This window comes from Cucurbita pepo, chromosome 20, assembly GCF_057944985.1.
Source record: "Cucurbita pepo subsp. pepo isolate OVF chromosome 20, ASM5794498v1, whole genome shotgun sequence".
In the NCBI taxonomy this organism is placed as follows: Eukaryota; Viridiplantae; Streptophyta; class Magnoliopsida; order Cucurbitales; family Cucurbitaceae; genus Cucurbita; species Cucurbita pepo.
Genome location: NC_141817.1, coordinates 3,856,302 through 3,883,538, shown reverse-complemented (window position 1 = coordinate 3,883,538; position 27,237 = coordinate 3,856,302). Strand labels below are relative to the sequence as shown.

Here is a 27,237-nt window from a genome sequence, read left to right as displayed (position 1 = left end):
ATTCAAAGACTAAAAATATAATTTTTTTAAATAAATATTTTAAAGTATACCGAGAAACTTTAACTAATTGAATTGTGCTGAAATTGATAAAAAAAAAACAAAAAATTATTGATAATTTGAAGTTATAGAGACTAAAAATAAAATCTAAAAGTAAAGGAAATTAAAGAGGTAGGAGTGTTCATATGAACCCGAACAAACTTTACTATTTAACTAGGGTTGAGTTGGGTTGGATTTTTTTTTTTTTTTTTTTTCGGTTTGGGTTGAGTTGGATTTTTAGAAATCGGAAAATTCGACTTGGTTTGCGGAATGAAACTTTTTTGTTCGGGTCAACCCGACCAGTTCGAAGATAGGAATCACAACTCAATACAACTCAACTCTATGTCCCTAACAGGTCAGGGTCAGGGTTCGACTTGGATTGTAGAATGAAACTTTTTTTTGTTCGGGTCAACTCGACCCGTTCGAAGACAGGAATCACAATTCAAACAAACTCAACTCTATGTTGCTATTTTAAAGAATTTTGTGAAGATTAAAACTATTCGACGTTCATAACAGGTCAAGGTTCGACTTGGTTTGTATAATGAAACTTTTTCTTGTCGGAGTCAACCCGATCCGTTCAAAGATAGGAATCACAACTCAATCCAACTCAACTTTATGTCCGTATTTTAAAGATTTTTGTGAAGATTAAAAGTACACGTAAGTTAGGTTATTAATATATTAAAAAGAAATATATATAAAAGTAAAATTAAAAGCATAAATAAAAGAAAAAGAAAAAGAAAAAAACATACAAACTTCCAACGTACGTGTGAATGTAAAAGGTCCCGATTGCGCTCCAGAGAAGGCGTCAGTCTGGATAGTGTTCATCTTCAACGATGATGAGATTAATGGTGACGAGCTAGGGTTTCTTGTTCTTCCCCAATTGCTAGGGCTTTTCAAACGCCAAATTACGACCTTCGTTCTTCACTTCTACTGTCCTATCTCTCAATTCCGTGCTAATTTCGTCACTCTCCCATTGCTCTCTCACTGATGGCCAAAACCAGACCAGGCAAGAAGGACCTGGACGCTTACACCATCAGAGGCACCAACAAGGTTGTTAGAGGTAAACTCCTTCGCCTAAAACTATGGAAACTTGTTTCATTTTGCGTTAAATATGCTCTCTCTCTCTGTCGTTCTACTAGAATGTCGTCCAATGCTGCTTTACGAGTTCTGATTTCGCGGATTTTGCAGTTGGAGATTGTGTGTTGATGCGCCCATCGGAAACGAGTAAGCTTCCGTATGTTGCGCGTGTCGAGAAGATCGAAGCTGATAATCGGAACAACATTAAAGTTCGAGTGAGGTGGTACTATCGACCGGAGGAGTCGATTGGGGGGCGGAGGCAGTTCCATGGTGCTAAGGAGCTCTTCTTGTCTGATCACTACGACGTGCAGAGTGCGCACACCATTGAAGGGAAGTGCATTGTTCATACGTTTAAGAACTATACTAAGCTTGAGAATGTTGGTGCTGAGGATTATTATTGTAGATTTGAGTACAAGGCTGCTACTGGAGCTTTCACGCCTGACCGAGTTGCTGTGTGAGCTTTTCACTTTTTTGTTGTATAGAACGGATTCTGGTGCAAATTGCTTGAATGCATTTTGAATGTTCTTGTTTTTTCTTGCAGCTATTGCACATGTGAGATGCCTTACAACCCAGACGACCTCATGGTGCAGTGTGAGGGCTGCAAGGACTGGTAAATATTAATGTTAATTCTGGGAACTAATGTTTACTTTTGTGTACTGAATCCCTGAATCCTTCTGTGTATTTGCACATTCCAGAGTGAAATGTTTACATAAGTAATTGAAGGTTCGAATTTTTTTGATGCATGGCATAATGAATTAAGAGTGAATGTAGGATAACTTTTAAGGTATTGTTTTAAAGTGGCACACTTTTTTTTTTTAACTTTTTGCTAGAAGCACTAATCAAGTGCTTCTCACTTTAAAATTTCTTTTTGAATGTTATTTGATCTTTCAGATCACTTTTTGCCATGTGACCAAATATCATGGAAATTTTGAAATTACTTTTAATTTGTTAAATGTCAGCTTTATGAACCTCACCTTAAGTTTGTATGAATTAACAAGTGAAGAATGTTTAATCAAAGATAAAATTCTAGATATACTGAAATGGCTTTTAGCATCGATCGATAGATGCACCACAGACATTATTAGTCCATACAACGGTCATCTTAATCGGTTAATTAGTGTTCTATCCAAAGGTGAAGAAGCTAATCGTCAAAGTGCAATGTGATGTGCAGTCTTTTATGGATTGTAATGTGTTGCTAGAAATGGAATATTCACTAGAACTCTATTCTATTCGAACTCCATAACTTAGTTGTGATTGAAGTGTTATACCATTTTGTTTGATACTGGAACTTTTTAGAGAGTCTCGAACTCGAGAGTTTTCTGGAAGCACGAACCTTCTATGTTTCCTTTGGCCTATAGGTACCATCCTGCTTGCGTAAGCATGACTATCGAGGAAGCAAAAAAATTGGACCATTTTGTGTGTTCTGAATGTGCATCCGATGCTGATATCAAGAAAACTGAGAATATATTTTCAGCATCACCGGTGGCCGAGGACAAGGTTAGTACTGTTATCTGTTGCTTCCTAAGTAGAATGGTAGTTGAATATGAATCATCTTCTCCAGCATATTAGCCTTTTTGATTCACGTCAGTTGTTCTTCTTTTTTTTTTTTTTTTTTTTACTTTCTTAGAATTTAAAGATTAACTCAGTAGCACACGACAGACACGAAGACAAATGAAATACATGCAATGCTTGCCTTTAGTTAATTCTAAATATGCTGAGCTTCAGTTTGGTTTCTTTCCAATCACTTAAGTCATGTTTTTTATTTAACTTCGAAGATTTTTATTTTGATTCACTTGCTATTTGTTTTCCAAAAGTCAGTCTTGTGATTATGAAACAACGGCCATTGGGCTTCCTTTTTATGATAATCAATCTGCGATTATCGTCTACTTTCTCATGTCTAATGAATAATTCAGGTGCTATTGTTATGTGTTTGGTGAGTTTATCCCAAATGGTTGGTCGAATGCCTTCTAATATCTGTTACTTCTACTGTTGTATTTGTTTAAATTAGAATTCATTGATTGAAATAATTATATACCAGATAAATCATTTTGTTTTCTGCGTCTGCCAAATATTCCTCTTAGCTCAAGAAAATTCTGACAGCTACGTAAAACGTGTGTATATGATAAAAAGAGTTCAGAGTTTTTTTGTCAATTTGATTCATTAATGAACAAATTCATTTTTCTCATAATAATTATGAAAACAAACAGTTCCTTATCTTCAAATGTTATTTTTTTGGGCTTGCCCATGTCATATTTGGTCAATTGCTTAGTTGTTTCTGTATAGTTTTTTAACTTTCTAGCGCAAGTTGTTTCAAAAGACCCTATGATCCATCCAACTAAGAGGACATCATTTGTTGGGAGGCCATCTTCCCGAAAGTTAAGGCTCAAAATATTAAAAGTACTGGAATCTCCCCTACGCCGCCCACCCCCTTTGGACAAAATCAATGATTTCTTATCTGTCAATGCAAGTACATTATTATCATGACACCTTTTTTCATTGTTATCATTCTAGATTTGAGCTGTATTGTGTAAGTAAACTTTTCCAATAACTTGACAGTTCCCTCTAAGTTCAAGGAGGTAGTTTATTTGGAAAAATCAATACTCCTTTCAGTTTTTCAATTTCAGACATGGGTGCATGGGAACGCCATTGTTGATATGGTGAGGAATGTAATTTGCTTTCTATGGTCTGAAATAGATGACTTTTGGACTGAGTTTAGTTCTCTGCGTTTTTCCCATCTTTCATTTAGCTTTTTATTTAACCATTCTGCAAGAGTATAGCTATACAAGTCGTGTTGCATTTCTCTTTTTTATTTTGTTCCTGTTGCTTATCCACTTAAAAGAAAATGTATGGTCCAATTATCTTTCATAAAAAAACCATGTTGTGATTATCATTTGCGTTTCCAAAACATCAAGGCCATTGAATCGAATGCTATTTCTTATAATTGGTTGTTATCTCCTTTTATCTTAGTTGAAAAGTCTTCCATCATCAGACAATAAACCATCTTTATGTTGCTTCATTTTTTTTTATTGAATTTCAAGTTTATTTGTTGAACTTTAAAAGGTTTAAAGTAGGTATCTGATTGATCTCTAAACTTTCAATTTTGTGTTAGGTAGGTTTGATTCATATTTCATATTTAAATTCACAAATCTATCCGACTACAGAATTCTTATATGACCAGAACTATTCTATTTTTAGTTTAATAGATAGGTCTATGAATTCTAAAAAATTTAGAACATGGAAATGACTTATTTGACACAAAAGTAAAGATTTAGCAACCTAAATTTTAAATCGAGAGACCTATTAGACAATCCTGAAAAGTCAAGGATTGAACTTGTAATTTAACCCAATGGATGAAACTTGTATAGATTAATGCTACTGCCTTTTCCTTTCGACTGCCATAGCAATCTGCATTTATTTTCCTTTTTATGCACTGTTAAATGCTTACTTTTTCCCGGCCTTTGAATTACGGGCTGCAATACCACTCTGGAAAACACATGCTTTAGTTTTTATCATCATCATTCAGCAAAGTAGTAAAAGGATTTTGTTATAGTTTCACGGTCATTGGAAGTTTGTTATTTCAAAACCGACTTCATTAGTTGGAATTTCTCAGTATCACTGAAAACCCTCACCTCCAATACACATCAATTTTCTCCATTTTGGCTCTGAACCTTGTCAAGCTATAAATGTTTCCGGCAGGTAAGAATCAATGAAAGATAGAAGAAATCAACTTCCCCCATCGACAAAACTACGAGCCCCACCTGTTCGAGGAAGATAACAATCTTATTGTTGCTTTCAGATTCCATTCCTTTAATGCGTTCTTATCTGACATGTTCTTAGAAGGACTAATATAAAGTTTGTTAATGGTTGCAGCTTGATTCAAAGCGACGGAAGAGATGACCATAGCAGGTGGAATTCTTGATTGCATTCAACCATGGCAGATATGGAGAGTTCAATTGTTATTTATGCAGGGGGTTGTGTATAGCATAGCTTGGACTTTGCTGTGTAGAACTTTTGTTTTGTGATTGAAGCTATATATGTGTGTATGATGTCGTAGTAGTAGTAGTGGTAGTAGAGGCTTAGGGAGTTTCTCCAGAAACAGATCAGTCTGGTCTTGTATCTTCTTTTGGTAAAATCTATATTTTGTTTGTCTTTGGTTTTAATGTGATTGGGGACATAAGGAAGTGGAAACAGAAACTTGAGAGGCTGCTGAAAATGGTCCATTCTAAGTGTACATATGAAAGTAGCCCAAATGAAGGTCGAAGATTATTGGGAATGAGTTCCACGTTTGGTTAATTTAATGAAAGATCATGAATTTATAAGTAAGGAATAATCTTTATTAGTACGAGGCCTTTTGAGAAGCCCAAAACAAAGCCTTGAGAGCTTATGCTTATTCCTAACAATAACCCCTTAGAGTATTTAAATTTGGAGGTATGTCCAAATTTGAAAAGGCAAACATCTTACTATCAACCTATTGTTTCCCTATCATTCGGTTTCGTCCTTGCTCGATCAACAAATCATGATTTGTATTTCTTGATTGATTTGGTGGATGAAGGATGTTTTTGATCTTCTCTTAGATGGTTTGGTTGAAAAAAATTGAATGATTTTGTGCCTTTCAGTGGATAGCGGATTGGGTTGAAAATGAGTTTTTATTTTTGTTTATCTCTTGGTTTTCTCTCGATTTCTCTTATATTGATTTTGATATATGTATACATTTTTTGTTCATGAAGTTTTTTTATATTTTATTTTGGTATGTTTAATGTGAGTTTTGGTCTCGAAATGAAGAATTCGAGTTAGGATGCATTAAATAGAGTTTCGAGAAAGAATGAGTGGACGTATTTGCATATTATGTAAGTAGATTAGTAGTTTCCTTAAACGCTGATGTTAAGACTGAACAATGAGACTCCACTCACTCATTGGTGTTATAAGAGTAAAATAGATTTTTAATCTAACTTAATTACCAACAATTCAAGAAGAATTGACTTGATTATAATGTGTACATAATAATTAATTTAGTTAAAAAAAAAATTTGAAATTTTGGAAGCTTTAAATTTTAAAAAGTTTTATTAATACCCTTTCATTTTTCTAAAAAAGAAAAAAAAAATATATTATATATATACTTACCTTTGTACTCTATTTCAAAATTAAGTATGAAATTATAAAAAGTAGTAATAATACCGTTTGCGCTTTTATCTTTAAAAAAAAGTTCAAAAATTTTGCTTACTATCAAAATAATATGGACGAAGACTATCGACACTTCATACATTATATCTAAACTTTTTAATGTTAGTTTTGAAAGTCCATGAATATTTTTTAAACTTGCTACTGACCATAGTAGTAAGTATTTTATTTAATTATTTTTTAAAAACATCAAATGTAGTCTTAAATATGAATAAAAAAAATTTAAAATTCAAGAGTATTTCTAGAAGTTTAAAAAAATTTGTATGAATCGTTTTATTGGTTTGATACCAATAATAGTCGTCGTTTTAGTATGCTAAGTATCCATATGTATTTTAAAAATATATATATATTTTTAAAACATGTGTAAGGTTTAAGAATATTTTTTAAAGAAATATTAAAAAAAAAATCAACCGTGTTTTAAAAATATTTTTGGACATTTTTTTTTTCCAAATTTAAAAGTAGTGAATTGTGTTTTAATTAATTTGATTTAGAAAACATATAAAATACTTTTTAATCATATTTAATATTTTAATTAATCAGATCTGTTGTTTTGTGATTGTAACTCCCATTTAATTAATTAAATTTCCTTTTGGTCCCTCTGTCTCTGACTGCAAATACGTAAAAGTGCAAGGATCTGTATCAAAAATAATACAAAATTGTTTATATTTTATTTAGTGTTACAATAAATATTCCAATATTTATGACATTTTATGAATTTGGTAAACAAAAACCAAATTTAGATTCATTAAGTAAGAACAATGATAATCAAAATATTGAAGGAAAGACAGAAACTTCACGTAGAAATCACTTCCCTGCTGCTATACACTCGAATATTTTAATTACAATGGCAAACAAGTTCGGGCTTCGTTTCAGAGCTCTGTGTCGTCCCTCAAAATGGCAAATCAACTACATCATGCTCGGGCGTTTTGTACGTGAAACCCGACTCGTCACTCGAATGCCTTTTTACCACACTGGCTCTTTGCACTAAGCGTACCAGTGCTTGTACTACTTCAGACATTGGAGGTCGGAATTCGGGCTCGGGCTGCAAAAGACTCAAAGATTATGATATGAACTAACACTTTCGAATAACCCGTTGTTGGTCCTCTAGAAGTGAGAGCATAGCACATGCATAGAGTAGTCGTGTTTATTTTCTTAGACTTAGGCTAGAATAAGATGTCTTTTGTTGTGTCGTTTTTAAAGGTGTTTTCAAGTGTTTTAAGAAGAAGGCGACGTTTTATGGAAGTTTAAATGAAATATACCTGGACACATAGAGCAATAATGTCGGCGAAGCGCGATAGAGATTTCGCCGGGTACATTCCGTTCAAAGTAGGGTCTACCATTTTTGCCAAGGCGTCGATATCGTGAAGTTGGGGAGTAGCCCATCTCACAAGTGATTGCTCCGATCTCGCCCTCGAACTGATCAATATGAAGGGAATGTGAAACATTACATAGATATATATATCAGCAAGAAATAGGTATGAATCACGTGTATCGAAGGAAAATTCACCTGTCAAGCGGCTTTCGACCACTCAAGAGCTCCAACATCACGACCCCAAAGCTATAAACGTCACTTTTGACCGTGTACAAACCCGACAAGGCAAATTCCGGAGCACTATAGCCAAATGAACCAACCATCTGAGTAGATATCTGGAAGAAACATTTATGTATAATATACATCTCGTTAGAAATCAAGTCATAGCTATCACGGAAAACGTGCTAAGAACGGCGTAAAAACATGTTTCCGAGCTCGGAAAGAATAAGAATTCCCGAGTGTTAACCTGTCGCCCTGTGTTCGGTGTTAAAGCAGCTAAACCACAATCTGACAAATGGGGATTGAGCTCTTCATCAAGTAAAATGTTTGCACTTTTCAAGTTTCTATGTACAACCGAAGGCAAGCAAACCTCATGCAAGTATCTACAATACAAGAGTTCTGGATCAGAAGAAAATTGGATACCGGTTACGTTTTAGTAAACTCGACATACTCTAAAGCTCGGGCGGTTCCAAGTGCTACTCGTACACGTGCATTCCAAGTCAGTGTCTTGCTACTTTCATCAGCAAAATGGAGCATGTCGTGTAAACTTCCATTTCCAATGAACTCGTAAACTAGAAGACGCTGACCATATTCCGCACAATAACCATTTAGTGTCACAATGTTCGTATGCCTCAATCGTGACATGTTTGAAACCACTTCAAGAAAATTGTCTTCCTCTTGTAGTGATAGTGCTGCGTTATCGATTTTCTTTATCGCCATTATCTACATCGTAAAGAAGGATGAGGAATCGACTCACGTTGTTAGGGAGAAAAATTATCAGTAAAGGAAAGGCTGCTTGATGTATGAAGAAACAAGATACGAGTAAACAAATCAGGTCAACATCAGAGAACCTATACGACACGATTCGTCTAAGTAATTTGTCGCTATCCTGATTATTTAACTAACCAACCAAAATGCTGTTTTTGCCTCGTGTTGCTAATTAATAGCTATAGGAAGCAACTACCTTGTACAAGTAAGTTGTGAGATCCAACATCGGTTGGGGAGGAGAACGAAGCATTTTTACAAGGGTGTGGAAACCTCTCCCTAACAGACGCGTTTTAAAAACCTTGAGAGGAAACCCGAATGGGCAAGCCCAAAGAGGACAATATTTGCTAACGGTGGGCTTGGACCATTACAAATGGCATCAGAGCCAGACATCGTGCGATGTGCCTGCGAGGAAACTGAGCCCCAAAGGGTGTGGACACGAGGCAGTGTGCCAGCACAGACACTGGGCCTCAGGTGGATTGGGGGGTCCCACGTCGATTCAGGAACGACGTGCCAACGAGGACGCTAGGCCCTGAAGGGAGGTGGATTGTGAGATCCCAAGTCGGTTGGGGAGGATAACGAAGCATTCTTTATAAGCATATGGAAACCTCTCCCTAGCAAACACGTTTTAATAACCTTGAAGAGAAGCCCGAAAGGGAAAGCCTAAAGAGGACAAGATCTGCTAGCGGTAGGCTTGGACCGTTAAGGCCAATGAGTCAATAAGTTTCAGGGCTTTCTGTTAGGAGGATAGGACAAAAGCATAAACTAACTTCCGTTATTTTACTCTTTCGAACTTATTTTCGGTGCATTAACGATCGATAATGAGAAGAAGTTTACCTTCCCATTTGGAAACTCCGATTTGTAAACACGACCGAGAGAACCTTCACCAACTATGCATTCTTGGCTAAAACTATTCGTTGCACTTTGAAGAGCAGCCACGGTGTAAGAAGTAGCAGTGATAGGGGACTTCATTCTTTTCACTGATCCATTCGTCGCCTGTAACCTCTCGGGATTTATTTTCTCGGTACGAAGAGGCTTAATATCTCCAACAGCAACAACGCTTTTTCCCCGACGCTCTTCCACCTCAGCATTCACTGAAATAAACGTTAAGAATCTCATAATCCAAATGAACCATAACTAATATCATTTATCCTACAAAGTCGAATAGGCATAAAACCAACCATTGTTGCCAAATGACAGCCTTCCACTGGAAGCTCTTAGACCAATGTTCTTGCGTTTTCTCTTCATGATGCAGACAGCGAAAGCAACTAACACAATGAGGGCAATAATTATAGCACCCAAAATTATCCCCACCATAACCAAAACTGACAAGCCTTTGTTCGAGTGGGATGAGCTCGTATCAGAACTTGGGGCAGTATGGGTGCCACCGCCAGACCCGGGATGTCTGGAGCTGTTACGAGATCTACCAGGAGGCGGTGGAGTAAAAGGCGGGGGAGGAGGTGCAGGACTATCGTCAAATGAATTTCCATCGTATCTGTTTTATATAGTAGATATATCAAAAGACGTTATGCAACGGTTCATTATATCAAGATGAATATGCAAACAGAATAACGTGCAATTACTAACATGAAATTTTCGATCGACTTCAGTTCTTGAGGTATCCATCCACTGAAATTATTGTTTGCTACATTTCTGTAATGCAAAGAGAACAAGGAAATAAGGAAAGGAAGAGGATAACAGCCAACTGGACCTCGAGCCACGTTATGTAAGAACTTACAGAGTGGTCAGAGGCAAACTGATAAGATTGTTGAGAGAACCAGTCAATTGGTTGTTCTGCAGCAAGCTACATAGTGAAGAACGGATAGAATTAAAACGCGTCGGTTTCAGTTTTCCGAAAGGCTTTTGAAAAAAGTGTAGGAGTAACGAACACTTACAGGGAAGAAACATTGGATAAAGAGCTCAAGGATTTAGGAAGATCTCCAGTAAAGTTGTTGAAAGAAAGGTCCCTGAAAGAACAACAAAGATTTTGGTAGATTAATCAATTTAGAACAGGATTCCGTCATTGTTTCTCGCATGAGAATCGACACTAACTGTAACAGCCCAAGCCCACCGTTCGTAGATATTGTCCTCTTTGGGCTTTCCCTCAAGGTTTTTTAAAATGCGTGTAGGGAGAGGTTTTCACACCCTTATAAAGAATGCTTCGTTCTCCTCCCCAACCGATGTGGGATCTCACAATCCACCCCCTTTCGAGGCCTAGCGTCCTCAAGGCACTCGTTCCCTTTTCCAATCGATGTGGGACCCATCAATCCATCCCCTTCGAGACTCAGTGTCCTCGCTGGCACACCTCCTCGTATCCACCCCCCTTCGTGGCTCAGCCTCCTTGCTAGCACATTGCCCGGTGTTTGGCTCTTATACCATTTGTAACGGCCCAAGCCTACCGCTAGCAGATATTGTCCTCTTTAGGCTTTCCCTTTCGGGCTTTCCAACCAATGTGGGATCTCACACTAACTCTGAGGATCTATGAGAATGGCCATTTGTGAAGTTCTCGAAACTTAAGAAACAGCTAGCTTTGATGACCTGATGAGATATCAAGAGCTTAAAGAGCTCATCAGCGAAGTCTTTCGAAGGGTAGCAAAGCACCTTACTTTTTCCCCACTCTGTCAGAACCATGAAGATCTATCATGGTTTCAGATCAACATACTGTAAGCGATATTCTTGTTATTTGATTACCCACGATTCAAAAAGAAATGCATATTGAAGTGACAGATCCAACCACGAGATATAATTAACACGACTTAACATGATCGACATCATTAAACTTCACAAAAATGGAAGCATTGCATAACAAACAAACAAATTACTACATAAACAAAAAAATATAAAGGAGGAATAAAGGAAGAATCTTACAACGTCCCCAGGGTAGAAAGATTGGTGAAAACGTCTCCTATCGCCTGAGATAGCAAATTGTGGCTCATATTCCTAACCCGAGATTTCGAGAGAGAAAACAGTCAGGGACATCCAATTCTAATTCAATTGCATAAAATATAATAACAAATGTATAGAACTGTAACATCACTCACAAATAACTGAGAGAAGCCATGGTGGAAAAGGAATAAGGAAGATTACCACTTAAGCTGTTCTTCGCCATATTTCTACACAGATCATGGATTAGAAGTAAGCAACTAAACACGAACAAACCAACAAGTCGAAAAACGATTAAACATACAGTCTCGTGAGATTCGGCGGCAATTGGTAAGGAATCGAGTCATGAATAAGGTTGTCGCTTATATCACTGAAGAACACAGATAGTAAGTAAGATTGTGGATCATTGCATGAACTCAAAGACAAGAAAATGGCATAATAATCGTTTGCTCACAGTTCTTTCAATGACAAAAGACTCGAAAGCGCATAACCCATCGTTCCATTCAGCTCTAAACCAGAAATCTCACTATTGCAATAAACAGTAAATCAGTTCATTTGAAGTAATCTCAAGCCATTGAGTATCAAAAAAGCATCATCAATATCAGTTCATCACTCACATGGACACAACAGCAGACCCTTCACAAGCCACACCCTTCCATGACTCTGCACATGGATCCCCACCACTAGCAATCCAACCAGTCAGCTGAGGAGGACTGTTCAATGAAGTGTATATAACTTGCAAAGCTTGAACTACAACACCACAAGAAAACACTCAGATGAATAACAAGCCAAACAAGCGTTTTCATCATTTAAAGATCATAACTCAAACAAGAACAGAGGAAATCTCAGAAACTAAGATGAATCTTCTTCATTAATCGAATACAAATGAACATTTAGGTACTTTCTCCCCCAATTTCCTTCACTCATCTGGGTTTTCCCTAAAAATCAACAGAGCTCAATCGACATATGAGCAATGAACAAATCAAACATCACTGAAGAACATACATTAATCGCATTTCAAACAAACAACCCAATCCACCAAACCCAGATGAAAAAACAGAGCAGAAAGAGGGGAAAACAGCAATCCGATCAAAACAAAGGATGAAAAAGAAATCAACCGATTACCCACCATCAGAATCATCAGTAAGAGCAGGAGAAACAGGAATAAAACCAAAGATCAACAAGAAAATCATCAAGATGAAGACCCACAGAGCCATTACAACGCCAAGCACATTCAGGGATGCTCTGTTAGGCTGTTGTTTATGGGTTTAAAGCATAGAAAGAAGGGCAGAATGCTAAGAAGAGGGGTGAAGGGAGAAGGAGTAGCAGCAGTAGTAGTTGAAGGAGAGATCGGTGGGCAGTGGACAGAAGCATCGCCATAAAAGAAAGTGACAGCTAGAGAGAGAGAGAAAGGGATTCAAAGATTGTGGAAGAGTAATGAAGAGAGAGAAGTGGAACAAGTGGAGGAAGAGTGTGTCGGCGACAAAGGGAAGGGGACGGGGGGATTAAAATTCTGGAAACTAGCAATTACAGGTGAGAGGTGATGCCTGTTCTTTGTTTATTCCACGTTTTTATGCATTTTCCAGCAAAAAAAAATTAAAATTAAAATTAATATATATATATATATATATATTGACGTCAAATTTATGAACGAAAATTGTCTATCAACCTCTTATAAATTAGCTCTAAACATTTTAATATTATTGATAAATAATTATTAGTATTTTTGAAACGTGATAAATTTTTTTTTTACTTTTTGAAAATTGAAAAATATTTTTTTTTAAACCGTGCAAAATTCAATAGTATTTTTAAAATTATTATAAATATTAATAATAATAGTAGATATTTATTATTTAAATTTAATAAGATTTCAGTTATTAATATATTATTTTTTTCTCGAATAATATATATATAAAGATTTTTAAAAAATAAAATTTAAGCAAGAAAAAAAAAACATTGGACAGCATTTATAGCAGGGTACCTTTGTGTCTTTTTCCTTTTATTGTATTTTACTTTTGGGTGGGGATTGTTTTTCAAGGATATAAATTCATCTCATTTTCCTAAATAAAAATAATAATAAAACATTTTTTAAAATTTTTTTAAATTAGACTCAGTTTCTAATATATTACCATACATATATTCGAAAAACTCTCGAAATATTTTGTTTTTTTTAATTAAATATTTTCAGTTATCTATTTAAATTTAAAAAAAAAACTCTGATTTTCTCTTTGTTATTATTTTATTATGTCTATCAGTTCTTAACGCGGGATTGCTTTCGAAGTTTTTTAACGTTGTACTTTCGATTTGGGTTAAGGTTAGGAGGGAAGACTGGGTGCTCTGATTCTGTCTTGTTTTGGTGTCTTTTTGTAACTAACGTTCACGGTTCAATTTGTTTTGTCTCTTATCTTATTTGGCATATTCTGTAATTAACAATTTATAAAATCAATAATTAAAAAAAACAATTAAATTGAACAAATCAATAAAATTATTGAGTATTATATGTATAAAAACACTAATCACAAGTTTAAAAAAAAATACTGCATTTAATAATCTTATTTGTATTTTTTATTCCCTACAAAGGGTATTACGGTCATTTGACATCCTTTTACTAATTAATTTAGTGAGAATTTCATTAGTAATTATGGGTTTCTTTAATTAACTTGTGTTTTTTCTCCTTTTTCGTCAATTAGAACATTAAATTATAATTACTCGTATTTACATTTGAAATTTTATTAAACTTCAAATTCCTCAATCATATAAAATAAATATTTTTTTTTTTAATGTTTTATTTCGTAACATTAAATATTTTTTCTGATATTATAAAAAATAATATATATATATATATTAATTGTGAAATAAAGGCGATAAAATAATTCAAAATTAATTGCCCTAGGTACAAGATTGATTTATCAATAATAATTATTGCTCAATAGGGCGGGTCCAATATCACAATTTTATTGCCTTTTGCATTTATGGTTCATTCAATTTTTTACAATAATTTTACCCTTTAAATGTTATATATATATATATATATATATCATGGATATTTACGACATTTATAGTATTAAAAATAAATAAATTTATTGAAAATTATCAGAAGGATTCTTTTACCTCCATCTAAAGTTGCTCGTTACTTATTTGTTTCTTTTTTTAAATTAAAATTGTTGAATAAAACTTTTCTAAACTCAATTAGAGCGTTTTATAATTTTGAGGGTAAATATTTTTTTTATATGATTATTTTGGTTATATATATATATATTCGGTGGAAAATGGATTCTTTTATCTTCGCATGGCCGAATCGAGAACAGCTCCAGCCTCGTGGATCTCCAACCCTACCTACTGCTTTTACTCTCAGATCTAATTTGGGACTTGATCCAGAAAGAAGAAGCCGAGTACCGTGCCATGTCTTCTGTTAAAAGATTAATTTTATATTTTCTTATAGCTTTATAAGAGTAGGAGCACAGTAAAGTCACAAGGTCTTGCTCAAGTTTCAAAGGCGAACAGTGAGTTAGCAAAAGAAGGGAAGCTCTGCATAAGGAAAGGAAACTTAGCGTAGGGCAAGACGCTTAATTCCGTAACTGGAGTCCTTTACTAAGTAAGCTATGCACTTTGCTCTATAGTTTTTTTTTTTTTTTTTTCTGTAAAATAAATTTTATTTAAAAATTAAAATATATTTTTAAAATAAAATATTAACGATTTTTATCTAATGTTAATGGTAAAAATATTCTATAAAGTTAAAATGTATTTTTATTAATTTAATTTGATATATAATATGAATAAAAAAATAAAAATAAATAAAACTTTTTAGGAATATTTTATTTAGAAAAATGAAAAAAGGGGGTGGGCCCAGGTTGGCTTCCCAACGTCCAACTCAAAATTGTGGCTGACTCAGAAAGGAACCCGCGGAAACAGGGGGAGAGGGACGGGCGGCACCGACTTGGGGTTAGTTTCGGACAAAATGACCAAAATGTACAGTTACGGAGGGTTCCCTTTTTGGACTTCCCAGTGGCGCGTCTGACTTTTCACTTTCTGCCAAACCTTTGTAAGTATAAAAGAATCCTCATAAATGCGTCTTGTGTGCTCGGGCCCACTCACTGAGTCCTTTACAAGACACTGAACCCATCCCTGTCCAAACTAAATGTGACCTGGCAGGGGTCTTTAAAAAAATTTTAATTGAGTAATTTATTTATTGTTACTATATAATTATATTTTTTTTTATTCATTAATCGTTAAAAATAATTTTTAAATTAAAAGTAACTGTTCATAATAAAAATTTGATATTGAGTAGTAAACTTTTGATAATAAGTAAATAAATATTTTACGAATTAATATTTAAAAAAAAAATCAAACAATTGAGTTAGGTATAATATTGTCCGAGCTTTAATAAAGCTCTAGGCTTCCCCATAAAGTCTCTTACACGGCTCTCCACAATGGTATGATATTGTCCCCCAAAAGGCTTCTAACACGACTCTTCACACTAGTATGATTTTGTCCACTTTGAGTGTAAGCTCTCATGACTTTGCTTTAGGCTTCCCCAAAATGCTTCATCACACCAATGGAGAGACTCACCACACTTCCCTAAAAGGCCTCTAACACGACTCTCCACAATGTTATGATATTGTCCCCCAAAAGGCCTCTACCATGATTCTCTACAATGGTATGATTTTGTCCCCCAAAAGGCCTCTAACACGACTCTCTACAATGGTATGATATTGTCCCCCAAAAGGCTTCTAACACGACTCTTCACACTAGTATGATTTTGTCCACTTTGAGTGTAAGCTCTCATGACTTTGCTTTAGGCTTCCCCAAAATGCTTCATCACACCAATGGAGAGACTCACCACACTTCCCTAAAAGACCTCTAACACGACTCTCCACAATGTTATGATATTGTCCCCCAAAAGGCCTCTACCATGATTCTCTACAATGGTATGATTTTGTCCCCCAAAATGCCTCTAACACGACTCTCTACAATGGTATGATATTGTCCACTTTGAGTATAAGCTCTCATGACTTTGCTTTAAGCTTCCCCAAAATGCCTCACATCAATGGAGAGACTCCGGTATGATATTGTTTACTTTGAGCATAAGCTCTTATAGCTTTGTTTTGAGCTTCCCTAAAATGTCTCACACCAATGGAGAGAGTATTCTTTAATTATAAACTCCTAAATTAGTCGGTGGGACTTTTATCCAAACACCCGATAATACCTTTAGTTAATAGGTGTAAGAGGAAAGATGGGTTGAACTTGGTTTCCAATTGAGTTGGGATAGTTCAAACTAATGTTATCATTATTATATGTATTTAATGATTTGAATTTGATAATTTTTAATTTAATGGTAAATATTGAATAAGTTTTATCTATTAACTATACAATTGAAACGTTACATAAATTTTACAATTAAATAGTTAAGTAATTAATTTTTAATTGTTCTAATGTTAAATAAAAACATATAAAACAAAAATTTAGTTATTATTTAAAATCATATTTCATATATAAATAAATGAAAAAAAACAAAATAAATTAAATAAAAAAGGGCTTCAAACACAATGAAAGTGGAAAGAAATTTAAATATATATATATTATATTTCACTCCAAGTTTGGTTAGCCCATCCAGTACATGAACCCACTAAATGGACTTGTATACGTACACGCTCATGCTTCTGAAAGCCAACGGAAAAAAGAAACGTGTATCGTACCATGGTGTACGTGTCCGTACAAATCACATTGGAGAACTATTCTGTGCTCGTGACATACAACATGCATAAGATCCTGTATTTTCAAATCATGGTACATAGTTATGATGCACATCATGCTTCCATACTTTTCATGACATACGTGTACCTGTCATTTCATTCATTTTTATTATACACGGCTCGTTAGGTGTCTCACAGGGCATACCGAGAACATGGTATTATAAACATACATGAATTGACATACTGAAAGTACATGCATCGTAGAAATATCATAAACATCACATTATACATGTAACTACGGGTAGATAAGCCACATAGTACGAATTATTTATACAACAACAGTAAGATCGCTAAATTGTAGTTTAGTCTAATTTAAAGTCACTAATGTTCTACGTCGATATTCGTTGGATCCCACTTATCAAGATCTAAGTATACGTATGACTTTTCATGACATAATTAATATGGTTGAACGATGAAAGTCCTACATCAACTAATTTAGGGAATGATCATGTGTTTATAATCAGAGAATACTCTAATTAATTTAAAGAATTATCATGTATTTATAATAAGGGACAATATTCATAGCAAAGCTACGAGAACTTATATTCAAAGTGGACAATGTTCATAGCAAAGCCACGAGAACTTATATTCAAAATAGACAATATTCATACTACCACGGAGAGTTATGTTCATCTAATAAATATTAGGATATGATTATATTCTATAATTTAGTTCATCCGAGGTTCTTGAGCAAACGCTATCCCTCCTGAACTGCTGGGAGAGGAACGAATATTTTCGTGGGTTCAAAGTCTATGTGTTCGTGAAAGCCACAGGATCGAAGTTTGATCTGGTTGTTGCGAAGAAGGGAAGAATTCATGGCTCTTGGAGCTTGAGTGTGCGAAGAGAATGACCAATCTTTGAAAATGAAGTCCGAACGAACGCAGAAAGAAACAAGGATACCGACCTTCGTCCATCTCAATCTCTTCGTGGTTCTTGTTTGAAGGTTCGATTCAATCTTTAGGTATGAACAAGAAAGGATTGGCAATATTGATGCGAACCAGGATGAGACCTAACAACGATCTCACCAAGCTCTCTCTGTCCCCTCTTCCTGTATGTTCGCTGTTCCCTTTTTGCTTTTTAGTTGTAGGGTTGAGTTCAAGTGATTATCAGCCCTAATCGTTGTTGAATTTCTCTTCCTAATTTGGCTTTGTTTAGTATCACTGAGTCTTGAGAATTCAGGAAATTCTTATCTGATCAATATAGCGTTGTTCACAATTTATATGATTTTTGATACAGAACCGGATGCAATCTAATCCACAAGAATCTAGTGGACGTGTAATGGAGCATAGTTCGGACGATGCTATAAAACGGCCCGATTTCTCAGGCAACGCAGAAAGGTTTTTGAAAATTTATGTACTGGAATGTAGAATTTGTGTATTTTATCATCCAGACTATGCTGTACTTTACGCCCGAAAAGCTAAAGGTCATTTATGATCAATGTTGTCAGAGATTTCGATATTGTGCGTGGATGGATGCATTCGGCCATTTCAATGAAGGAAATGGAAGGTCTAGATGCCGTGCTTAATGATTTTTCAAAGGTAAGTCTATAAATGTAAATGGATTGTATTAATTTCTACACATTTCTTATTATATTCCTATGGTTGAACTCGTGATTTGATTTTGGATGTGATTGTTTTTGTGTATAAGTTCCTGTTCCTTCTTAATTACTCAGGGCTATTTCAGTCTCTCCCTTGACAATCGCCGTAAATTGCTTCGCCTGCTTGCCAAAGAGTATGACTTCAATAGAACACAAGTTCGTGTTCTGATGAAGCAATATCTTGGTCTTGAACTACCTAGTGGTAAGATTAGTTTTGGTTTGTTTCTTTCATATACAATGTACTATATATGATGATAGGCACAGAACTGTACATTGATTTGCATCGGGTTTTCGACTTTAGGTGATAATGCGCAATCTGCTGGTCAACAAGATGACACCCCACTTTCTGCTTTCTACCATCTCGAGCGAAATTTGAGGCATGCTCTAAAACCAACATACGAAGTTCTTTTTGAGCGGCTTAACACACATCCTGGTGGGCTGGGGTTCTTGTCCATCCTACGAGCCGATATTCTTTCTATTCTTGAGTAAGATCATGAGTGATGTTATTTTCATTTCATTCTGATGGGTTCATCTAATTTTAATTGGGAGCCATTTGAAGTGTTGAAAAATGTGTGTGTTATAACTAAGTCTTTTCAAATAATTAAGAAGTTGTGAACCTTGTGAACCGGTGATAGATCATCGAGAACTGGAAGCACATCCTTAAAAAGAGGTGTTATGGTGACTTTATATTATCAAAGAGGAAAACATTGCGTCTTGAGGGAATTGGATACCTACTTTAAGGAAAACGTCAGTGTGTGGCTCGGTTTTGCTGAAAAAAGATTTGTTCAATATTAAAAAAAATTATAAAATTGGTGAACTAGTTGCAGATGATTGAGAACTGGAAACATTTCTTTCAAAAAAGATGATTTAATAACCTTGTTTCATCAGAGAGGAAAACACTGCATCTTTGAGGGCACTGGATACCTACTTAAAGGAGAAACTTAGTATGTGGCTCAGTCCTGCTGTCTTGGAGCTTCACCAAATAACTTGGGACGACCCTGCTTCTTTACTAGAGAAAATTGTAGCTTATGAGGTGCATTTTCTTTCCTTGGTCACTCTTATACCTTTTGTTATACACATTGCTTATTTTTTCCAACCCATCACAGGCTGTGCATCCCATCAGCAATCTTATTGATCTTAAGAGAAGGCTCGGAGTTGGCCGACGTTGTTTTGGATATCTACACCCTGCAATACCAGGTTTATTTCTCCCCTCCCCCTCCTCCTCACGCGCATTTCTTGGTTATTGCAGCTAATCATAGCGCGCATCATCGGCTGATTATAGTTAAGATAAAAGTATTATCGAATTATCCCTCTGGAAAACTTGAAGACTTCACAAATTAGGACAACTAGTCTGCTAGTCGTTGTGTATGTACTTAAGTTGGAAAATTTCTTATTGGTTGTCTGCATTATTTGGATGAAACTGCATGATTATTAAAATAATGAAGATTTAGGCTCCATCTGTGGTACTTGCGTAAATCCTTGTGTTCATCTTCTACCGTGATCTTTGGATTTGTGGCGGGTCTTATTATGCAGAAATTATGGGTTTGGGTGCAGAACAATAATGGAATTATGTTGAAATGATAACTTCATATTATACATTATAATCTCAAGGTTTTCTCCAGGTGAACCTCTTATTTTTATTGAAGTTGCACTTTTGAAGAATGTGGCTCAAACAGTACAGGTTGTTTTCTGCATCTATAACCTATTATTAATTTATTTTGTTATTAGTAACACTCATTTGTTCCTTGTTTGGTAGGAAGTTTTGTGGGATGATCCCCCGATACCTGAAAGTGAAGCAACCTGTGCATTGTTTTACTCTATATCCTCTACAAAGGCATGTATAAGTTTTGATGTTATTTATTGCAAAAATAAAAAGCTTTGGGAAGACGTTAAATATATCGTCAGAAAGGTGTAAACACAATGCTGTCTGAAAGATAGTTCCCTCTTGCAATACAAGAACGTTACTCGATAGGACATTAATTGCACTTTCCATAAACACTCCTATATAGTTCTAAAAATGTGTTACTTCAAGTTCTCTTAAAAAAACTGCTCCTTTTCAGATTTTTTTAAAATTTATTTTTCATTTTCTAAAATAAAATTTGTAATATAATTATATAAAACACATCCTAGAATTTAAAAAATGTATATGGTTGATGAATACGATTGGCTATCAAGAGGGGTATGATCTTTGTTTCGTTATTCTATGTAATAATTCTTGGCGAAGTTAGATTTTGTAATTTTTTGTATATGTGCCCTTTTTGCTCTTTGAAAATGGTTGATTTGGTCTTAAATGTTGATAATAATGTATCTTTTTACTTTCTGATATTAAACCATTGAAATTTTGCAGCCTGGCTTATCAGGAATCAATCTTGGGAAGTTCCTCATTAAACGAGTCATAACACTTGTGAAGAGAGACATGCCATTTATCAGTGTACGTATTCTCGAGACTATTTGGCCAGATTATGGCAAGTTTTGAAGTAAAAGTTTTCTGCTAGACCTCATCATGTGAACAATGTTACAGAAAGCAGCCTGAACTCTGTAACCTTATTATTTCTTTGACCATCCATGTTCTGCTTGAATGTTATAACATTTGAAGTTACTTTAGATGGTGGTATCGATAGGCTGTAAGAAGTGGCTATGGAGGAGGTTTCATTGTTTATTCTCAAGTACAATATTTTGTCAGCCACCAACTCTGTCTTTATTCACTAAATTTCAAATTTGTCCATACCTCTCTGTGCAATGGAAATTGAAGCCCTCTTCATAGTTAGGCTTTGCAGAATGATGTGTATGATGTTAAAGAAAAAATTTCTCTTCATAAGGAGTTTCATCCTCCTATGAAGGGGGATTGAGGGAGAGAGAGCCGGAATGAGAGAGGAAGGCAGAGGACAAGAGACCAAAGGAAAAGAGAAGTGGGTACAAAGTAGTTGAACTAAAGGGATATTCTGGGCTATAAAAGTTTAATATGATAAGCGGATATTTGATAGTGCACCTACAAGATTACTCTGGATGATAGGCATTTAGTTTAATTGATCAATTACAATGTCCTCTTCATCCGTTTGAATGTTGAAGATTTGATTCCTGTTTTTTAAAGCTTCATTTCCCGTTAAATGACACTACCACTTTCTTAGTCGCTCGCAATAATCACTAATTTGGAGGTATATACTCTGCAGACATTTGCAACTCTAAGTCCAATCCCAGGTTTCATGCAGTGGCTCCTATCAAAGTTGGCATCTCAATCAAATCTCGACGAGGTAGAGGTTGCAGCACGCACACCCGGAGATGAATCTGTTTCCACTTTCTGGGAGAATATACTTGAACCGGAGGAGGAAAGACTGCTCATTGAATCATCACAGTAAAAGAATTCGTTTATTATTTGTTTCATTTCCAGCCTCAAAGAATGGTTAGTGATGTTTTCGCCAAAACGTGACGTTCTCATTGACGTCTTGCAGAGATTTTGTCGCCGGAAAGAATGGCATGGAAATCATGTTCAAGTTATTGACTTTGTCAAACCATGAGTGGATCAGTTCGATAAAATTGCTTTCAGCATTAAAACGCCCTCTAATGCGCTTGTGTGCCAGGTATAGATTTTAGTTTTATGGATTAAGGTTATGTAGCCTTGGTGTAGGAGAGAATTGAAGGCTAATTGATAATTTATGCCATTTGGTTGATTTTAGGTACCTTGTGCAAGAGAAAAAGAGAGGAAAAGCTCTAGATTCTGTAGCAAACTTTCACCTGCAAAACGGAGCAGTACGTATCTTTCCCTCAATTAGCAGAAAAGGAAACTTTTCCTGGATTTCTTTTCTTTTCCTGGAGTTTTTTATTTTTGGTTTTTCAAAATTGTGCTTGTTTTCGTACGACTTCCTTATCATGGTTTCCATATTTCGTAAGTAAACATTTGAATTCTTAGCGAAATTTCTAAAACAAAAACAAGTTTTTTAAAAAACTACTTTTTTCCGTTTTCAAAACTTAGCTTGGATGGTTAAAACAGTTCTAAAAAGTAAAGAACGAACAGAGGAATCATTAGGTGGAAGTGATTTTTACAATCTTAATTTTCAAAAATCAATAACTAAATCAAAGGTTGTCAAGGGGGGACCTCGAATATCAATTTGGACCTTTTATTATCTTTGGAAGTGTGCTGGTTTTTGAAATGTCTTTCTTAGCGTTATACTTCAAATCGACAGAAGTAATATGCCCTCAAAGTGTTGGGGCTTTGATTTGCTGTTCTTAAATGTGGAACAGATAATTGAGAGACTTAACTGGATGGCAGATCGATCCGTCAAAGGCCTCAATCAAAGTGGAGGTATCATGGTGAACTATGTTTACAGGTATTCTCCTTCAATAATTTCATGGCTTCTCTTTGAAGTACTGAGATAGCAATACAAATTATAACATTAAAGCGAAACTGGATCTGTTCTCCATCATATAACTGACAACTATGAACATTTCCACCAACATCTAACTGTTTTTTAGATTTCAAATAAAAAAAATGCCCATGAATATTTGATGACCATTGAATTTATAGGATGGAGAAAATAGAAGAATATGCTCATTCTTACTTCAGCACTGGCCAAATACATTCCTCACCTGACGTTCTTCGTTACGTGGAGGTAAGTTCATGTATGTCGACCAATGTAAGTTCATGTACGTCGACCAATGTTAATTTCTCATCAAATGTTAATTTTCTTGTTTTTAGACCAAAAAGTTACAGGATGAATCTACAGAGTAGACAAATTTCTGGAAGATTCAATTGGTACATCACCATCCCTAAAGATCTATAGTTATTTATTCTTCTCTGCTGCGATTATTGTTTCTGCTGGCTATAGATCATCCTGTGGTCCGTGGGAGGTTAGATCTTACAGAATGATAGGATATCTGATGGTGTAGCATAGCATCACTAGAATATGTCATTTTATTCGAGAAAAAGACTTGTGTTATGTAAATAATCTTTATATAGCTGACTGATCGAGTGCTCTTGCGCCAAAGATGAACGGGGCTAAGCGATCAAGTAAATTGTAAATATCACTTCAATTTTAAAATAGAATGGTTTTAAAGTGCTTCTAATTGGTGTATTTTTTCCCAGTATATGGCATGAATTAAAATGTTACCTTGAATATATAATCTTATGCTTGAAGCTCTCCGACGTTGACCGATTTGCCATATTTTGACATTTTCTTCCTTCAATTTCTGAGCCGGTTTCAACTGTACCCATAATAGTACACGATTTTAGAGCCTTATTGGAAGGTTTTGGAGGAAGAAAATGTCCTAAATCGGCTAAAATGTAAGTAACTATTTGGATCAGCCTACTTAATTAGTGCTTATAAGATAAGCATATTTATGAAATGCTATTGAATTTATCTATGATATGTGATTGAATTAGATTGTATCGATGTACATTAAGTGATTAATGGGTTATATAAGTAACTAATTGAAATTTCTATTCAAGTGTTGCTTGTAGGATGAGTATGATTATGAGTTATTTTGGAATGTACGTTTTATATATAGTAAATTATGATCAAAAGGATTGTATTGACGTGTTAAAGCATGTGTGGATATGTTCAAAAATGGTAAATTTGGATAAGCCCGTTAATAAATGAGAGTATGGAGAAATGTTTCGATTTATGTTAATTTGTGTATATTATGCATACCTAAATGGTAATTACACGGGTATCGAGTAGCCACTAAGACCAATAGAAGTGAGTTACGATAAGTCGCACTTCACCTTACCATGTATTGAATTGCTAATAGGGGAATGATAAATAGCTTAAACATTAGGAAGAGCTCAAAGGAGGAAGTTCATGTAACACTAATGGTTGGGATAAGTTCGGTGGAGCTAATCATTAAATAGGACATGTAACACCTAGTTAATGAAAAATCACTCATCTTAGAGGTCATGAGGCATCAATGATTGTAATATGAGCTTAGAGAAGCTAGACGACATGATATCGATCATTAAAGTAGGTCATATGACATCAATGATTGAAATAAGCTCAGAGAAGCTAAAAGATGTAAATCAAATGACTAGGTCAGAGCATGTGATATGGATGATTGAGATAAGTTGAAAGGAGTTGATAGATGTGAACTGAATTGTTGAGATAGACTCGAAGGAGCCAGATAAACTATTATCAGGGAGTGAAAACCCTACCGCGAACTTAAATGAGCTGAGTAAAACTAAACATAAGTCTTTTTTGGTATTATATATCTCAATAGGTTTAACTGAATCTCATGCATAATTACTCTTGTGTTGAATAACCTATGATTGAGAGTTTAGTTTATCACTATTGGAAGACATATGAGTTAGACCTACGATATATTTGACTATGAATGAGATTGATGCTTAATTTAAGCTTATTAAGTCAGTTACCCACCAGATAAATTTTTATACTCGTTTGTTTTACTCTTCTTTTTCAAGTGGAATCTGAACTTGTACCGCTAGTGACAAGTGTGTACTGAAGGTGAAGGGCTATGAGACTATGAGGCTCATATATCTTAGAATGTTTGTTTGACTACATATCGCAATAAAACATTTATTGATATAAATAGAGTTCCTTATATAAACTGGATTGGTTTCTATCTACCGTAATAAACCTTTTGATGAAGTTGTTACAGTAAAATTAAAAGTTCAGATATTTATACTTACTTTAATATATATACCGTTGGCTAGAAGACTCAAGGTTTAAACTATATCATCTACGTTGAACTAAAAAAATTACCCGAAAATATATAAAAATATTTATAAAAATGCCATTTATAGAGATCATATTTTTGTTATTTTCGAAAGAAAGCAAAAAGATAAAAATATAATTTTGGTTGACAGGGTAGGGAGAGTGTTCAAAATGAAAGTGAAAAACATGCATTTTGTCCCACATCGACGAGTGTACGATGAAGGAACCGAGGACAAGCTATAAAAGGGAGGGATTCCGGCCCAATAAGTATACCTTTCTCGGCCTTTTGGCTAAGATCAAGTGTAGTATCTGTTCTTATCAGTTTAATATCTGATACGTGGGCCATCGGCCCACATGATATTAAATTTATTTTTTTAAGGGGAGGGCCCTCTCACGGTAGCTTTCTGCTGGGGCTCTTACGCGTCGCCTTGGCGCTGCACTACAGCTAAGGCCCGGCGCACCCTTCCAGTAAGTAGTTTTAATTGTATTAACCAAGTTTCGAACCTTGTTGGACTGGCTTGTTTCCTTTAAAAGGTTTGAGTTAATTATTTATTTATTTATTTATTAATCTTTTTTGTATATCTTTGTGAAGTCGTTATTTCAAAAAGTTATTTAATGATCGTTGATGTTTTAATTTCCTATTGTGTTGTGATATGAATAACCAAATTCTTATATGTTGAAATTATAGTGAGATATGTTGAAATTATAGTGAACACTCATGTATATCTGGGTAAAAAGATTGAGTGTATCTGGGTAAAAAGATTAGAGTGAACACTCATGTATATCTGGGCTTCCCTAAAAAGCCTCACATCAATGAGAGAATATTTTTTGATTATAAACTTATATGATCATTCATGTGAGAGAATATTTTTTGATTATAAACTTACACTTCCCTTTAATTGAAACTCAACATTTTTTTTAACTCAACTTTTTTTTATTTTATTTTGGAGTCTTTTGTTTGACATTTGAAGATTTACCAATCAATCTATTGGCACGACTAAGTTTTTAGGACATGGCTCTCATGTTAGACGAACATGACAACTCTCCATTATAATATTGTCCACTTTGAGCATAATCTCTCATGGTCCACAAAATGCCTCACGCCAATAGAGAGAGTATTCATTGATTATAAACCCATGATCATTTCCTTGAGCATAGAGAGTATTCATTGATTATAAACCCATGATCATTTCCTTGAGCATAGAGAGTATTCATTGATTATAAACCCATGATCATTCCCTTGAGCATAATGTCCTACAAAAGGTTTCACAGAGAGCATTCCTTGATTGTAAATATGGTCATTTCCTAAATTAGGCGAGGTGTAATTTTCATCCTCCCAACACTTTGCAACATTAGGCGGAATTTTCATCCTCAACACTTTGCAACATTAAAACAAAAATCTACCCAAATTTGTCACTCATTTGGCATGCCTTATTTTCTATAAATATCTCACCATTACGATGAACTTTGTGATTTGTGATAATTTTCACCATAAGAATACTTTGTGATTTGTGATAAACTTTGTGATTTGTGATAATTTTCACTATAAGAATACTTTGTGATTTGTGATAATTTTCACCATAAGAATGGGGAGAGAGCGCAAAATAATGATTTACCTATCTGAATATAATTCATATTTATTTTCGTTTAGAATTTGATTATATATAATTCAGCAGATAAAGATAATAAATAAAACTATCCATTATTATTATTTATTTTAATTAAAAAATTAATGGATAGTCCCAGAGTAACCTA

At 34.8% G+C, this 27,237-nt stretch overlaps 3 protein-coding genes and 1 non-coding gene across 8 annotated transcripts; 3 read left to right on the top strand and 1 right to left on the bottom strand.

Moving 5' to 3' along the window:
* The first annotated feature begins 776 nt into the window (after positions 1 to 776).
* On the top strand, positions 777 to 5,273 carry LOC111783126 (chromatin remodeling protein EBS). Of its 5 annotated transcripts, none has more exons than XR_015414680.1 (6): positions 777 to 1,096; positions 1,225 to 1,567; positions 1,655 to 1,723; positions 2,472 to 2,610; positions 3,670 to 3,770; positions 4,984 to 5,273. XR_015414680.1 is itself a non-coding variant. In XM_087120558.1 (5 exons), exons 1-5 carry the CDS (start codon positions 1,024 to 1,026, stop codon positions 3,437 to 3,439), a joined length of 651 nt encoding a protein of 216 aa, XP_086976684.1. In that variant the 5' UTR covers positions 777 to 1,023; the 3' UTR covers positions 3,440 to 3,663. The 5 variants fall into 5 exon arrangements, 3 of the variants coding, with proteins under 3 accessions (XP_086976684.1, XP_023519783.1, XP_023519782.1); XR_002813290.2 differs by lacking the exon at positions 3,670 to 3,770 and adding an exon at positions 4,810 to 4,880 and having other exon boundaries at positions 778 to 1,096; XM_087120558.1 differs by lacking the exons at positions 3,670 to 3,770; positions 4,984 to 5,273 and adding an exon at positions 3,413 to 3,663.
* Positions 5,274 to 6,932: 1,659 nt separating this feature from the next.
* Positions 6,933 to 13,015, bottom strand: LOC111783296 (protein STRUBBELIG-RECEPTOR FAMILY 8). The gene is made up of 16 exons (XM_023664217.2): positions 12,600 to 13,015; positions 12,088 to 12,220; positions 11,925 to 11,996; positions 11,775 to 11,840; positions 11,629 to 11,700; positions 11,456 to 11,527; positions 10,483 to 10,554; positions 10,326 to 10,391; positions 10,175 to 10,240; positions 9,769 to 10,082; positions 9,425 to 9,681; positions 8,274 to 8,545; positions 8,070 to 8,205; positions 7,799 to 7,938; positions 7,551 to 7,707; positions 6,933 to 7,333 (listed from the first exon to the last, which is right to left on the bottom strand). The coding sequence occupies exons 1-16, from the start codon at positions 12,685 to 12,687 to the stop codon at positions 7,181 to 7,183; spliced, it is 2,136 nt and encodes a 711-aa protein (XP_023519985.2). The 5' UTR covers positions 12,688 to 13,015; the 3' UTR covers positions 6,933 to 7,180.
* Positions 13,016 to 17,905: 4,890 nt separating this feature from the next.
* On the top strand, positions 17,906 to 23,881 carry LOC111782746 (malonyl-CoA decarboxylase family protein). The gene is made up of 16 exons (XM_023663545.2): positions 17,906 to 18,273; positions 18,460 to 18,560; positions 18,671 to 18,761; positions 18,896 to 19,022; positions 19,122 to 19,305; positions 19,709 to 19,853; positions 19,927 to 20,017; positions 20,443 to 20,501; positions 20,577 to 20,654; positions 21,168 to 21,251; positions 21,991 to 22,172; positions 22,270 to 22,398; positions 22,495 to 22,567; positions 23,060 to 23,145; positions 23,343 to 23,427; positions 23,514 to 23,881. The coding sequence occupies exons 1-16, from the start codon at positions 18,187 to 18,189 to the stop codon at positions 23,544 to 23,546; spliced, it is 1,635 nt and encodes a 544-aa protein (XP_023519313.2). The 5' UTR covers positions 17,906 to 18,186; the 3' UTR covers positions 23,547 to 23,881.
* A 1,870-nt stretch (positions 23,882 to 25,751) lies between these two features.
* On the top strand, positions 25,752 to 25,948 carry LOC111783755 (U2 spliceosomal RNA). Its single transcript, XR_002813435.2, has one exon. It is a non-coding gene; the product is annotated as a U2 spliceosomal RNA (small nuclear RNA).
* Positions 25,949 to 27,237: the final 1,289 nt, after the last annotated feature.

Excerpts from the sequence above, each read along its gene's own strand:
- LOC111783126 (XM_023664014.2), top strand. The coding sequence starts at position 1,024 with ATGGCCAAAACCAGACCAGGCAAGAAGGACCTGGACGCTTACACCATC. Across the intron at positions 1,097-1,224 it reads CACCAACAAGGTTGTTAGAG|TTGGAGATTGTGTGTTGATG; the intron begins GTAAACTCCTTC and ends CGGATTTTGCAG. Across the intron at positions 2,611-4,983 it reads CACCGGTGGCCGAGGACAAG|CTTGATTCAAAGCGACGGAA; the intron begins GTTAGTACTGTT and ends TAATGGTTGCAG.
- LOC111783296 (XM_023664217.2), bottom strand. The coding sequence starts at position 12,687 with ATGGCTCTGTGGGTCTTCATCTTGATGATTTTCTTGTTGATCTTTGGT. Across the intron at positions 11,997-12,087 it reads GGGTCTGCTGTTGTGTCCAT|TGAGATTTCTGGTTTAGAGC; the intron begins GTGAGTGATGAA and ends TTATTGCAATAG. Across the intron at positions 11,701-11,774 it reads CCGCCGAATCTCACGAGACT|AAATATGGCGAAGAACAGCT; the intron begins GTATGTTTAATC and ends TGATCTGTGTAG.
- LOC111782746 (XM_023663545.2), top strand. The coding sequence starts at position 18,187 with ATGAACAAGAAAGGATTGGCAATATTGATGCGAACCAGGATGAGACCT. Across the intron at positions 19,854-19,926 it reads AGAAAATTGTAGCTTATGAG|GCTGTGCATCCCATCAGCAA; the intron begins GTGCATTTTCTT and ends AACCCATCACAG. Across the intron at positions 20,018-20,442 it reads TCTACACCCTGCAATACCAG|GTGAACCTCTTATTTTTATT; the intron begins GTTTATTTCTCC and ends GGTTTTCTCCAG.